The sequence below is a fragment of the Arachis ipaensis genome, chromosome B09 (assembly GCF_000816755.2).
Source record: "Arachis ipaensis cultivar K30076 chromosome B09, Araip1.1, whole genome shotgun sequence".
Classification (NCBI taxonomy): Eukaryota; Viridiplantae; Streptophyta; class Magnoliopsida; order Fabales; family Fabaceae; genus Arachis; species Arachis ipaensis.
Window position 1 is genome coordinate 124378809 of NC_029793.2, and position 15366 is coordinate 124394174.

Consider the following 15366-nt stretch of genomic DNA (forward strand, 5'->3'; position numbering starts at 1 on the left):
GTGATCATATATGTGATTATGAATATTGATGTCTTGGTTGTGTGATGTATGAGAAAATGCATGTTGTGATATATGCTTGATGAATGATTAAGGTTGAATTGGTGGGTGGTACCATGTTGATGGTGAGTATGATGTTGATTATGTATAATGATGGTTGATTAGAAATGGTATTATTGGAAATTGGGATGAGGGAGGATGTATGACATGATATTGTGTTTGTCCTTTAGCCATTTGATTGAGAAGTGTTAAAAGGGTTGGATGGTGATTTTGGGAAATTTAGTAAAATGTCAACGTGTGAGTTGAGGATGGCTTGATGTTGATTTTGGTACATTTTGATTGATTTCAAAGAAAAGGGATGAAATTGGCATGTTTTGATTGATTTTGAAAAGAGTTGAAAGTGGCTTGTTTTGAAAATGGCACTTTATGGTTTTATATGAAAACATGGTTTTTAGGCATACTTTGACGGGACATAACTTGGACTACGGATCTCTGAATTGTACCAAATCTGTTTAGAAATAAAATTGAATCCGGGATGCCCATGCCGTTCAAAGAACGGGTGAAAAACGATTTAAAATGAGAAAGTTATGTCCGTCGGAAGATTGGGGGTTGAATCTGTGAATTCTGCAGCTTTTAACTTAGAAAATTTTTAGCAGAATGACCCTCCGCGCGTAGGCACACTTGGCACGTACGCGCCATTCTTCGAGAAAGCACCATCCACACGTGTGTGTGGTGTGTGCGGGCGCGTCGATGCGCTGCACCAAATGCCCAGCTATTTTCCCGAGAGTTGTGCTAGAGTTGTGCCAGTTTTGTGCCTGGGGCGCAAGAGCACCCACACGTACGCGTGGTTGACGCTCGCGCGTCGTTTGGCTATTTTTCAACCCGCGCGTCCACGCATATGACGCTTGCGCGTTGATGAGTTTTTGTGGCCATCCACGCGTGCGCATGGAGTGCGCGTACGCGTGGCCCTGTTTTCATCCCAAAGTTGATTTTTGAGTTTTAAAAGCCAAATTTCATACTTCTAAGCCTCTGATCTCACCACTTATGTCTTGAATCATTATGATGTGCCTAGCAATAAGGTAAGGAGCTAGTAAATGTGGTAACTTGCGAGTGAAGCAAGGGAAAAATGAATGATCAATGAGGATCAAAGATGATTATGTGAGATGCGGAGGATGGCGGTGGAAGTGCTTGTTGTGCCATGGGCCGAAGGGCCGTAATTTTTAATGAATTGGCTGGTTATGGATTTAACCGTGAGCCGGATGGCTAGATTATTGCCGTGTTACGGCGGAGCCATGATTATGGCTAAGTATAAATGCATATGTTGTTGAATGAATTGTGAATGTTTGCACTTCCACCATCGGAGATGAGGGTTTCCCTGGGAGGAAGCAGTGGCTAGCCACCACGTGCTCCAGGTTGAGACTCGAAGCTCTTTTGACCCTATGTCGTAAGTGTGGCCGGGCACTGTGAAAGGCCCGGATGAGCTTGCCCCCGTAAATATTCACCAGTGTGGGTGATGGATATGGATCATGATTATGATCAAGTTTATGATGAGTATAACTCGAGTTGGGGATGCGCGACAGAGGGACAGTCCAAGGTTAGCTACCAGGACTTGTCGGGTTGGCTCTATAACCGACAGATGACATCATCAGCCACTAGGGACAAGCATTCATTATATGCATACTATATGAATTGTTTGAGATTGCCTATTTGACTGCATATTACTTGCTAATTGTCTAAATGCCTTATCTGTTCCTATTTGTAAATCTCTTGTCTGATATAACTGTGTTTGCTATATTATACTCCTGCTGGTAGTTGAGAGGTCTGAAGAAATTGGAAAGGGAAGTATTAGTTAGACTGAAGGATTTTTAGTCAGTTGCCACTTACGGCTTAGTTTGTTTATAAGCTTTGATATTATCTGGAGGAAGTTCTAGGATTGCCTTCGGCTTTCCTCTATTATTATGTATTATATATGTGGAAGCTGTTACCATGCTGGGGACCTCTGGTTCTCACCCATGCGGATTTTGTGGTTTTCAGATGCAGGACGTGAGGTTTCTTGCTGAGGCATGCTGAAGACTTCTGGATTAGCGAAGATCCTTTGTTCTCGGGACTCTGTTTTGGTTTATATATCTTGTTTAGATACTATTATCTCCATTAAATAATACAAACTGAGATGACTCCTTCTAGAGGGGATTTTGGAGAATAGGTTTCTGTATTTGTGTCCCTTTGGGTTTCCTTTGGGGTTTTCCTTATTTATTTATATGTATATATTACTATGCTCGGACCGGTTATCTTCGCAACCGGATTTTGAGTCTTGATATTTCCGTTTTTGACACTCTTTGTATATATATGACCTCGCGTTAGCTTATCCCTGTTCGTTACGTTATCGATCGGAGTGTTGCACGTTCGAGTTATGGTTTTTGTTTACCATTTTTTCTACAAAGGCTCCTAGTTATAATCAATTATTCGTACTACTATACGTACTAAATTTTTGTTTTAGATGTCGTAATACCTTGCCATCTCTGAATTATGACTTAAGCATAAGACTCTGTATGGTAGGGTGTAACATTATGGTATCAGAGTAGTTCGTTCCTGTAGAGCCTGAGGGACGGACTGACTATGCTTCTGTGCATTCTCTGTATGTGTGTTATGTGCTATTAGTATATCTGCTTGATATAATTGGCATAAACGTTCATGAGCATGCATTTGGGACTTTGAAGCACTAGACTTCTGATATTGAGACTGATCAACTTAATATCGATTGTTTGGTGTGTATAGGAACCAGATGGCGGCTCGTGGATGCGGTAGAGGTCGTAGGAGCGGTCATACGAATGCTCGTGCGCTGGAGATTAACCCTAATGACCCGGTGAACTTTATGACTGCATTGGAGAACATGGCTGCTGTTATGCAAGCCACTGCTGAGGCTCTTGGTCAACAGATGAACAACCATGGTAATGACGGAGGTGGAGTTCAGGGCCCGATGACACTGGCGAACTTTTTGAAGGTTAATCCACCTAAGTTCAAGGGAACCACTAACCCGACTGAGGCCGATACATGGTTTTAGGCCATGGAACGAGCACTGCAAGCGCAGGTGGTACCTGAAGGGCAGCATGTGGAGTTCGCTACCTATTTGCTCACTGGGGAAGCGTCGCATTGGTAGCAAGGAATCCGACGCCTCCTGCAGCAGGGTGATGATTATATCACCTGGGATGTCTTCCAAGAGGAGTTCTATAAGAAGTACTTTCCGACTTCTGCCAGGACGGCCAAGGAGCTTGAATTGTTGCAGCTGAAGCAGGGTACTATGTCCGTATCTGAGTATACTGACAAGTTTGAGGAGCTGTTCAGATTCTCTCGCATGTGTCAAGGGACTCCGGTGGAATATGAGGAATGGAAGTGTGTTAAGTACAAAGGAGGACTCTGGAGCGATATTTTTGGTTCGGTGGGGCCAATGGAGATTAGGACTTTCTCCGAGTTGGTGAATAAGTGTAGGGTTGCTGAAGAGTGTGTGAAGAGGGCAGCCACTGAGAAAGGAAGTCACAAAGGATCATTTCTACAGAACCGAGGGAAGAGTTTTGCACCTAGAGGTCCGCCTTTCAAGAGGGGAGGTTCCTTTAGGAGGCCCAACAACAACAAATCCCAAGGGAAGAGGTTTGGGAGGCAGCCTCAGAATGATCAAGCTTGTACTAGGTGTGGAAGTCACCATCCGGGAGTACCATGCAAGGCCGGATGGGGTTTGTGCTACAATTGTGGAAAGGCGGGGCATAGAGCCGCAAGTTATCCGGAGCAACAGAAGCAAGGTGCTGGGAAGTCACAACAGACTGGTTGGGTGTTCACCACCTCAGTTAGGGGTGCAGAGGGATCCGAGACACTCATTCGAGGTAACTGTGAAATGGCTGGTCAAACTTTAAATGCTTTATTTGATTCGGGAGGATTGCATTCATTCATTGCATTTGAGAAAGCCCATGAGTTAGGATTGAAGATCGTAACCTTAGGTTATGACCTAAAAGTATATAATGCTACCCATGAAGCCATGGTAACTAGGCTAGGATGTCCGAAAGTTTCGTTTAGGTTCAAGCAGCGTGATTTTGTCCATAATTTAATCTGCTTACCGATGATCGGTCTTGATCTTATCTTGGGATTGGACTGGTTATCTGAGAACCATGTCCTGCTTGATTGTTCTACAAAGTCGGTGTACTTTATGTCGGAGGATACAGAAGGGCCGGCCATTATTACTTGAATTTGATGATGGTGAACTGTTCCGGAATCGAATGTCAGGGTATCCTGTTGTTAACCGCGGGTGTTTCGGGTGATGACCAAAGGTTGGATCAGATTCCGGTAGTGTGTGAGTTTCCGGAAGTGTTTCTCGATGATATTGAGGAATTTCCACCTAACCGAGAGGTCGAGTTTGCTATTGAATTGGTGCCTGGGGCGGGACCAATCTCAAGTGCTCCTTATAGAATGTCACCGTTAGAGATGGCCGAGCTAAAGTCTCAGTTAGAGGAATTGTTGGGTAAGAATTTTATCCGACCAAGTGTTTCCCCGTGGGGTGCTCCAGTGTTACTAGTAAAGAAGAAAGATGGAAGTATGCGACTCTGTGTGGATTACAGGCAGCTAAACAAGGTCACCATAAAGAATAAGTACCCATTGCCGAGGATTGATGATCTCATGGATCAGTTACAAGGAGCTGGGGTTTTCTCCAAGATCGATTTACGATCCGGTTATCACCAGATAAGGGTGAGGGGTGAGGATATCCCTAAGACCGCTTTCAGGACTCGTTATGGTCATTACGAGTATACTGTAATGTCTTTTGGGTTGATGAACGCTCCTGTAGTGTTTATGGATTACATGAATAGAGTGTTCCATCCGTTTCTGGATAAATTTGTTGTTGTCTTCATTGACGACATACTAATTTGAAGAGGAGCATGCGGAACACTTGCGGACCGTGTTGCAGATTTTAAAGGAGAAGAAACTCTATGCGAAACTGTCTAAGTGTGAGTTCTGGAAGAGTGAGGTGAAGTTTTTGGGTCACGTGGTGAGTAAGAAGGGAATAGCCGTAGATCCAACTAAGGTGGAAGCTATGATGGATTGGAGGCAACCAACCACAGTAACCGAGATAAGGAGTTTTCTGGGTTTAGCTGGCTATTACCGAAGGTTCATCAAAGGCTTTTCGCAATTAGCCTTGCCGTTGACAAAATTAACCCGCAAAGACACTCCATTTGTTTGGACTCTTGAGTGTGAGAAAAGCTTTCAGACGTTGAAGAAAAAGTTGACCACTGCACCTGTGTTAGTGTTACCTGAGCCGAACGAACCATTTGAGGTGTACTGTGATGCCTCACTAAAGGGTCTATGATGCGTGCTGATGCAGCATCATAATGTGGTGGTGTATGCCTCACGACAGTTGAGACCTCATGAAGTTAGTTACCCTACGCACGATTTAGAACTCGCTGCGGTCGTGTTTGCCTTGAAGGTATGGAGGCATTATCTCTATGGGGTTAAGTTCCAAGTCTTCCTCGATCATAAGAGCTTGAAATATCTCTTTGATAAGAAAGAGCTTAATATGAGGCAAAGGAGGTGGATGGAATTATTGAAGGACTACGACTTTGAGTTGAATTACCATCCGGGAAAGGCAAATGTAGTGGCGGATGCATTAAGTCGGAAGTCGTTATATGCGGCTTGGATGATGCTTCAAGAGGAGAAGTTGCTCAAGGGATTCGAGAGTCTAAAAATTGGTGCTCGAGAAGTATCTGGAACCTTGTGTTTGAGCCGATTAGAAATCTCGAGTGATTTTAAATCCGAGCTCCTAAAGGCTCATGAAAATGATGAAGCGTTATGGAAGGTGTTACCGGCTATCGAGCAAGAAAAACAGTGGAGAGTGTCGGAAGAAAAAGATGGGTTATGGAGATTCAAGGGTAGGATCATTGTGCCGGATGTTGGCACTTTGAGGCAAGATATCTTAAACGAGGCACACAAAAGCGGATTCTCCATTCACCCGGGAAGTACTAAGATGTACCATGATTTAAAGGCAATCTTTTGGTGGCCAGGTATGAAGAACGATGTGGCGGAATATGTTTCAAAGTGCTTAACTTGCCAAAAGGTAAAGATTGAACATCAAAGACCTTCTGGGATGTTGCAACCTTTAGAGGTTCCGCAATGGAAGTGGGAAAGTATTGCAATGGACTTTGTGTCGGGATTGCCAAGGACTAGGACTGGTTTTGATGCTATCTGGGTGATTGTGGACCGCATGACAAAGTCAGCTCACTTTTTGTCCATTCGGATGACTTACACCCTTGAGGAGCTAGCTCGGTTATACATAAAGGAGATTGTGAGACTCCATGGTGTACCTGCTACTATAATCTCTGATAGAGATCCTCGTTTCACTTCGAGGTTCTGGGGTGCATTTCAGAAAGCTTTTGGAACCCGATTAAGCTTGAGTACAGCATACCATCCTCAAACAGATGGTCAATCCGAGAGGACGATCCAAACACTAGAGGATATGTTGAGAGCTTGTGTTTTGGATCAACCGGCGAGTTGGGATTGGTATATGCCGTTAGTGGAGTTTGCATACAATAATAGTTACTATGCGAGCATCGGAATGGCTCCGTATGAGGCATTGTATGGGAGGAAATGTCAATTTCATCTATGTTGGTATGAAGCTGGAGAGAAAGGCTTGTTGGGGCTGGAAATGATAGCTGAGACTACTGAACAAGTTAAGAAAATCTGAGATAGGATGCTTACGGCGCAGAGTCGCCAGAAGAGTTACGCCTATCAGAGGCGGAAGCCCTTGGAATTTGAAGAAGGAGATCATGTTTTCCTGAAGGTCACTCCGACCACAGGAGTAGGTAGGGCGATTAAAGCAAAGAAGTTGAATCCTTGATACATTGGTCCATTTCAGATCCTAGAGAGGATTGGACCGGTGGCGTATCGGATGGCTCTACCACCTCATCTTTCGAACCTGCACGACGTATTTCACGTGTCGCAGCTTCGGAAATACACTCCTGATGCTAGCCATGTGTTAGAACCTGAATCGGTTCAGTTAAGAGATGATTTGACGCTTCCAGTGGCTCCAGTTAGAATTGATGATACTAGTATCAAACGGTTGCGTGGAAAAGAGGTTTCCTTAGTCAAAGTGGCTTGGAGTCGAGGCGGTGTTGAGGAACACACTTGGGAACTTGAGTCGGAGATGCGAACGGATTATCCACACTTATTCTCAGGTAATTGAATTCGAATTTTGTGGGCAAAATTCCCAATTAGGTGGGTAGGATGTAAGACCCGGTTAATTAATGGCTAATTAACCCATAAATGAGAATTTATTCTAGAAAGCCAAAATGTTATTTTTATAGCTTAATATGATAGAGGAGATTGAGACGATAATTTCGGTACCAATTTTATAGAAATCGGACCAAGATTGGACCGAACGGGCCAAACCGGTCCAACCAGACCCAAAATGGGCCCTTGGCCCAACTAAACTAAACCAAAACCCTAGTTTTCAGCACTCTCTCTCCTCACAACACACAAACACACGTTGAAATGGTGGAGAGGAAGGGAAGAACACTCTCTCAAGTTCTGTCCCTTGGTTGATCTTCAAACCACCATAACTTTTGATCTAGAGCTCCGATCGTCGCACCGTCTGCGGCCACGCGTTCACCGCGGAGAGCCCTACAAAACCCATAAAATTAATCTTAAGGTAAGCCACGTTTTGCTCTTCGAAATTCCAGCCCTTGTTTTCGAGTTTCATGGATGAAATGTTGAGATTTTGGGCTCTTTGATGTTATAGGACCCAACTCTCTTGAAGGAGAAGGTTAATCTTGTCTCCTTGGACCTTGGGTGTGGTAAGATTCTTAAACCTAGTATAATTTTTTGTTCTATGATGTTTGGGTATTGAGATGTTGTGTATGGGTATGATGATTGTGGCTTAGGTTGCGTATATATGAATATTGGAGCTTGATTGGTGATTTTGGAAAGCTTGGGAGAGGATTTTGTGTGATAAAATCTATTCTTGGAGGTGTTGAGACCTTGAGAGCTTGTGGACAAGTGGTTTGGAAGTGCTCTGGTTGAGCTTGGAAAATCGGCTAAGGTATGGTTTCGATTTCTCGTATCTAATATGTAATGTGGTAGGAAATACTTAGGCTAGAGGCACTAAGATAGGCATTGAATGGTTGATGTTGTTAAATAGTTGAGATATATGATGTGATCATATATGTGATTATGAATATTGATGCCTTAATTTTGTGATATATGAGAAAATGCATGTTGTGATATATGCTTGATGAATGATTAAGGTTGAATTGGTGGGTGGTACCATGTTGATGGTGAGTATGATGTTGATTATGTATAATGATGGTTGATTGGAAATGGTATTATTAGAAATTGGGATGAGGGAGGATGTATGACATGATATTGTGTTTGTCCTTTAGCCATTTGATTGAGAAGTGTTAAAAGGGTTGGATGGTAATTTTGGGAAATTTGGTAAAATGTTAATGTGTGAGTTGAGGATGGCTTGATGTTGATTTTGGTACATTTTGATTGATTTCAAAGAAAATGGATGAAATTGGCATGTTTTGATTTATTTTGAAAAGAGTTGAAAGTGGCTTGTTTTCAAAATGGCACTTTATGGTTTTATATGAAAACATGGTTTTTGGGCATACTTTGATGGGACATAACTTGGACTACGGATCTCTGAATTGTATCAAATCTGTTTAGAAATGAAATTGAATCCGGGATGTCCATGCCGTTCGAAGAACGGGTGAAAAACAATTTAAAATGAGAAAGTTATGTCCGTCGGAAGATTGGGGGTTGAATCTGTGAATTCTGCAGCTTTTAACTTAGAAAATTTTTAGCAGAATGACCCTCCGCGCGTAGGCGCACTTGGCGCGTACGCGCCGTTCTTCGAGAAAGCATCATCCACGCGTGCGCGTGGTGTGCGCGGGCGCGTCGATGTGCTGCACCAAATGCCCAGCTATTTTCCCGAGAGTTGTGCCAGTTTTGTGCCTGGGGCGCAAGAGCTCCCACGCGTACGCGTGGTTGACGCTCGCGCGTCGTTTGGCTATTTTTCAACCCGCGCGTCCGCGCGTATGACGCTTGTGCGTCGATGAGTTTTTGTGGTCATCCACGCGTGCGTGTGAAGTGCGCGTACGCGTGGCCCTGTTTTCATCCCAAAGTTGATTTTTGAGTTTTAAAAGCCAAATTTCATACTTTTAGGCCTCTCCAATCTCACCACTTATGTCTTGAATCATTATGATGTGCCTAGCAATGAGGCAAGGGGCTAGTAAATGTGGTAACTTGCGAGTGAAGCAAGGGAAAAATGAATGATCAATGAGGATCAAAGATGATTATATGAGATGCGGAGGATGGCGGTGGAAGTGCTTGTTGTGCCATGGGCCGAAGGGCCATAATTGTTAATGAATTGGCTGGTTATGGATTTAACCGTGAGCCGGATGGCTAGATTATTGCCGTGTTACGGCGGAGCCATTATTATGGCTAAGTATAAATGCATATATGCTGTTGAATGAATTGTGAATGTTTGCACTTCCACCATCGGAGATGAGGGTTTCCCTGGGTGGAAGCAGTGGCTAGCCACCACGTGCTCTAGGTTGAGACTCGAAGCTCTTTTGACCCTATGTCGTAAGTGTGGCCGGGCACTGTGAAAGGCCCGGATGAGCTCACCCCTATAAATATTCACCAGTGAGGGTGATGGATATGGATCATGATTATGATCAAGTTTATGATGAGTATAACTCGAGTTGGGGATGCGCGACTGATGAGCGGATAATTTATACGCTTTTTGGCATTGTTTTTAGTATGTTTTTAGTAGGATCTAGTTACTTTTAGGGATGTTTTCATTAGTTTTTATGTTAAATTCACATTTCTGGACTTTACTATGAGTTTGTGTGTTTTTGTGTGATTTCAGGTATTTTCTGGCTGAAATTGAGGGACTTGAGCAAAAATCAGATTCAGAGGTGGAAGAAGGACTGCTGATGCTGTTGGATTCTGACCTCCCTGCACTCAAAGTGGATTTTCTGGATCTACAGAACTCGAAATGGCGCGCTTTTAATTGCGTTGGAAAGTAGACATTCAGGGCTTTCCAGAAATATATAATAGTCCATACTTTGGCCAAGAATTGACGACGTAAACTGGCGTTCAACGTCAGCCTTCTGCCCAAATCTGGCGTCCAGCGCCAGAAAAGGATCCAAAACCAGAGTTGAACGCCCAAACTGGCACAGAAACTGGCGTTCAACTCCACAAATGGCCTCTGCACGTGGAACACTTAAGCTCAGCCCAAACACACACCAAGTGGGCCCCGGAAGTGGATTTATGCATCAATTACTTACTCATGTAAACCCTAGTGACTAGTTTATTATAAATAGGACCCTTTACTATTGTATTAGACATATTTGGTCTCATCTCACGTAAGGTATTACTTGGACGACCCAGTGCACTTGCTGGTTAGTTGTATCGAAGTTGTGACAATTATGTATTGAGATCAGAGCACCAAGTTTTTGGCGCCGTTGCCGGGGATTGTTTGAGTCTTCGGCCTGGACATCACAATTTCGTGCACCAGCGACAGAGGGACAGTCCAAGGTTAGCTACCAAGACTTGTCGGGTTGGCTCTATAACCGACAGATGATATCATCAGCCACTAGAGACAGGCATTCATCATATGCATACTATATGAATTGTTTGAGATTGCCTATTTGATTGCATATTACTTGCTAATTGTCTAAATGCCTTATCTGTTCCTATTTGTAAATCTCTTGTCTGATATAACTGTGTTTGCTATATTATACTCCTGCTGGTGGTTGGGAGGTCTGAAGGAATTGGAAAGAGAAGTATTAGTTAGACTGAAGGATCTTTAGTCAGTTGCCACTTACGGCTTAGTTTGTTTATAAGCTTTGATATTATCTGGAGGAAGATCTAGGATTGCCTTCGGCTTTCCTCTATTATTATGTATTATATATGTGGAAGCTGTTACCATGCTGGGGACCTCTGGTTCTCACCCATGCGGATTTTGTGGTTTTCAGATGCAGGACGTGAGGTTTCTCGCTGAGGCATGCTGGAGACTTCTGGATTAGCGAAGATCCTTTGTTCTCGGGACTCTGTTTTAGTTTATATATCTTGTTTAGATACTATTATCTCCATTAAATAATACAAACTGTGATGACTCTTTCTAGAGGGAATTTTGGAGAATAGGTTTCTGTATTTGTGTCCTTTTGGGTTTTCTTTGGGGTTTTCCTTATTTATTTATATGTATATATTACTATGCTCGGACCGGTTATCTTCGCAACCGAATTTTGAGTCTTGATATTCCCGTTTTTGACACTCTTTGTATATATATGACCTCGCGTTAGCTTATCCCTGTTCGTTACGTTATCGATCGGAGTGTTGCGCGTTCGAGTTACAGTTTTTGTTTACCCCTTTTTCTACAAAGGCTCCTAGTTATAATCAATTCTTCGTACTACTATACGTACTAAATTTTTGTTTTAGATGTCATAATACTTTGCCATCTCTAAATTATGACTTAAGCATAAGACTCTGTATGGTAGGGTGTTTTAATTTAAAATTAATAGTATTCAACTTAATTTTTTATTTATAAAATTAAATTTAAAATTTTAATATTTAAAATAAATCATATAAAATTATTATTAGTTTTTAATTATTAAAATTTTTAAAAGATAAAATATTTAAAATTATAAAAATACATAAAATTCTTCATTAATTTAAACTCAGGTGATTAAAACTGCGACAATAGACCCCTTTAGGTCACCCTCCAAAACTATGACCATAGATTCTTTTAGGCCACCCTTTTGAAAAACCGTGATCATAGACACTTTTTAGTCACTGTAAAAAATCGTGACCATAGACACCTTTAGGTCACCCCTAAAACTGTGACCATAAACCCTTTTAGGCCACCCCAAAATCATGACCATAGACTCCTTTAGGTTACCCCCCAAAACCGTGACCATATACCCTTTTAGGTCACCTTTTTTTAAAAACCGTGACCATAGCCCCTTTTTGGTCATTGTAAAAAATCATGACCATAGACCTTTTTAGGCCACCCCCCAAAACCGTGATTATAGACCCCTTTAGGCCACCCCAAAATTGTGACCATAGATCCTTTTAGGCCCACCCCAAAACCGTGACCATAGACCCCTTTAGGTCACCCCCAAAACCGTGACCATAGACCCTTTTAGGTCACATTTTTTTAAAAAACCGTGACCATAGCCCCTTTTTGATCACTGTAAAAAACCATGACCATAGACCCTTTTAGGTCACCCCCAAAACCGTGACCATAGACCCTTTTAGGCTATAGACTCTTTTAGGCCACCCCCCAAAACCGTGACCATAGACCCCTTTAGGCCACTCTCCAAAACCGTGACCATAAACCCTTTTAGGTTACCCTTTTTTGAAAAACTGTGATCATAGATCCTTTTTTATCACTGTAAAAAACCATGACCATAGATCCCTTTAGGTCATCCCTCAAAACCGTGACTATAGACCCTTTTAGGCCACCATTTTTTAAAAAACCGTGACCATAGGTACTCTATGGTCACCCTTTCCAAAAAAATCGTAACCATAGCTTTTTTTTTGGTCACCCTAAAAACCGTAACTATTAAGAGTCTATAATCACAATTTTTTACCATGACTAAAAAAACCGTGGCCATAGACCCAAAATATTGTAGTGCATCAAATAATTGAAGGACAACAATATTCAATATGATACCAACTGTTTTCATCAATTATGTATTCTAAAAAGTAAAATATAATAAATAAATTAAGATAAACATAAGCGATTCAAAAAAAGACTATTCATATATAAATGATCTCTTGATAATTAACTCTCAATAAAAACAGTGAAAACTTATTATACCAATCATTGCCTCCCAAAAGAGAACTAACAAACAATCAAACGGACACATTATAAATTAATAAATCAACAAAAGAAAAAGATATACTCATAGCTAGAGAAACTAAAACTCTTCTTTAAGAAAAAAAAAAAAAACTAAAATGTTTATGATTTCCCCTAGTTTTCAATATCGGTAGGAAATTCACTAATCTCATTTGTCCACAAATTTTTCTCATCTTTTGGATCAATAGTTCTAAGTGCACACCAAACAGCACTATTACACTTGAATCCTGATCCAAACGCAATTTGCCAAATGCGATTTCCTTTTTTAATCCTTCCTTTGGCTTCACAATATGCCAGCTCATACCAAACTGAACTGCTTGACGTATTCCCATATCTATATAGAGACATTCTAGAAGGTTCCATATGCCAATCACTCAGTTCAAGCGTTTTTTGCATTTCATCTTGAACCGCTTTTCCACCGGTGTGAATACAAAAGTGCTCAAAAGCTAACTTAAAATCGGGAGTATAACACTTAATAACCATTTTCTTGAAGGACTTTCTTGCAATTAAATTTAAAAGAAACTTGAGTTGTTCCATTCGGGGCAAAACATAAATTCCAAGAGTTGAGATATTAGCTTTAAGGGCTTGTCCAGCAGAACTCATAATATCTTTGGAGAGTGCAACACCGGTTATGTTATCATCATCCTCTTTTTGCATTACACTGTTGTAGCAATAGTCTTGAGAACCTTTGTGTGTTCTAACAATGTGTTTCAGATAATACTTGGAACGATTAGAATCAGAGTTGAGGTTTGAGAGTAAGACTGCAGCACCACCCATTCGAAAGAGGCAATTAGAGAGTAGCATCGAACGGTTGTTTCCTGTGTATGAACCTCCATTGATGTTTTCGGTGCTGATCACTAAGGCATAGGAATTGGGATGAACCTACATATACATTTGAAATAATAGGTTAGACACAATTTATAATTAGACAAACGTTTTAAAACGTCTTTATTTAATTTCATCTATTGAATAAATTGTCATATATTAAATTTTTTATAAATGACATAAATTAAAAAGTGTTATCTTTATTAAATAGTGTTGTAAATATTACAAATTACTACAAAATATATATTAAAATATAAAATATATATTAAAAATAAATTACATTATATATATATATTTATACAAAAATATATAATAATTAATTTTAATATACACAATATATATTTTTTTCTCTCAATATAGTATTATAAATATGAAAATAAACTGTTAATTCAAAAATAATAAGAAGAAGAAGAAAGAGAATATATTTTACAAATATGTTGAAATTGATGTACCTGTAAGAGTCTTTCGGCGAGATCAATGGCTACAAGTCCAGCACTACAACCCATGCCACTTAGATTATAACTCAAAATGTCATCCTTAAGCCTATAATGGTTCACAACCATTGAACTCAAAGAGGGTGTTGTGTTCAACAAGCTACAATTTGTTACAATTATCCCTATCTCCTCTGCCTTCACTTTTGTCTTCATCAAAACCTCATCAATGGCGCCAACCATCACGGATTCTGTCTCTTTGGCCGCCTCGGCTAAGCAAATGTTTGGGGGGATCTCCAATAAAGCCTCCGGCATGTGAGTCCTCTGGCCGAGGCCGGACTTATCTAAAATCTTCCTTTGAAAATCCAAGCTCTCATCTTGGAATCTGCCTGTGGACTTTAGGCACTGAAGGAACATGTCTTTAGTGCACATGCATTTAGGGTTAGGTTTGTAGCATGCAAAATCCAATAGATAAACGTGTCTTCTTCTTTTAGGGTTCATAATAATAATGATGATGGTGATAATAATAATAATAAGGTGAAATGTGGTTAGCCACCACAATGAAAGTGAAATATTATGATGAGAGGTTTCTTGAATGAGAGTGGTGGGGGAGTTTGAAAACATAATAAAAAGAACTAACAAGGCAAATAAAAATGGCACAAGAAAGATATTCATCACGATGAACTTTTGATATATATGTGGGATATACATAACTCTCACACAAAGCTTTTCAATTTATAGAAGCCGGTTTGTGCCTAAGTTGTTGAGTATATTAGAGGTCGATAAACCCGGCTCGGTTCGACCTGAAACCAAATAGAACTATTGACCTAATAATTAAACCGGGCTATGTTTGGGCTTGGAATTACCGGGCTCGATCTAGTTAAGAAAGTTATTGTGAGTATATATTATCAATAATGCTAGGGAATCAAGAGTGTACCAGGCAAAAACCAGCTCAAATGTCTCTGGATAAATTCAAAATCTTTACGTGAATGGTGTTTATGCTAGGCATTATGATGTTTCTTTTCTTTGTAAATTAGATGGTTCTGAATCTATTTCCTGATTCATCATGTTTTAGGCATTTGGAGATGGAAGGAGGGTGAAGAGACGGAAGCTAATTGAATCAGTTTCCGTGATTCATGTTGCTAACTTTTTAATGGGCTGGACCTCAAAACTCATCTTAATAAAAATAAGTTAATATATATGGATGTTTCT

General features: G+C 40.8%; 1 protein-coding gene across 1 annotated transcript; it reads right to left on the bottom strand.

Moving 5' to 3' along the window:
• LOC107616066 (3-ketoacyl-CoA synthase 2-like) lies at positions 13013 to 14778 on the bottom strand. The gene is made up of 2 exons (XM_016318068.2): positions 14176 to 14778; positions 13013 to 13780 (listed from the first exon to the last, which is right to left on the bottom strand). Exons 1-2 carry the CDS (start codon positions 14776 to 14778, stop codon positions 13013 to 13015), a joined length of 1371 nt encoding a protein of 456 aa, XP_016173554.2.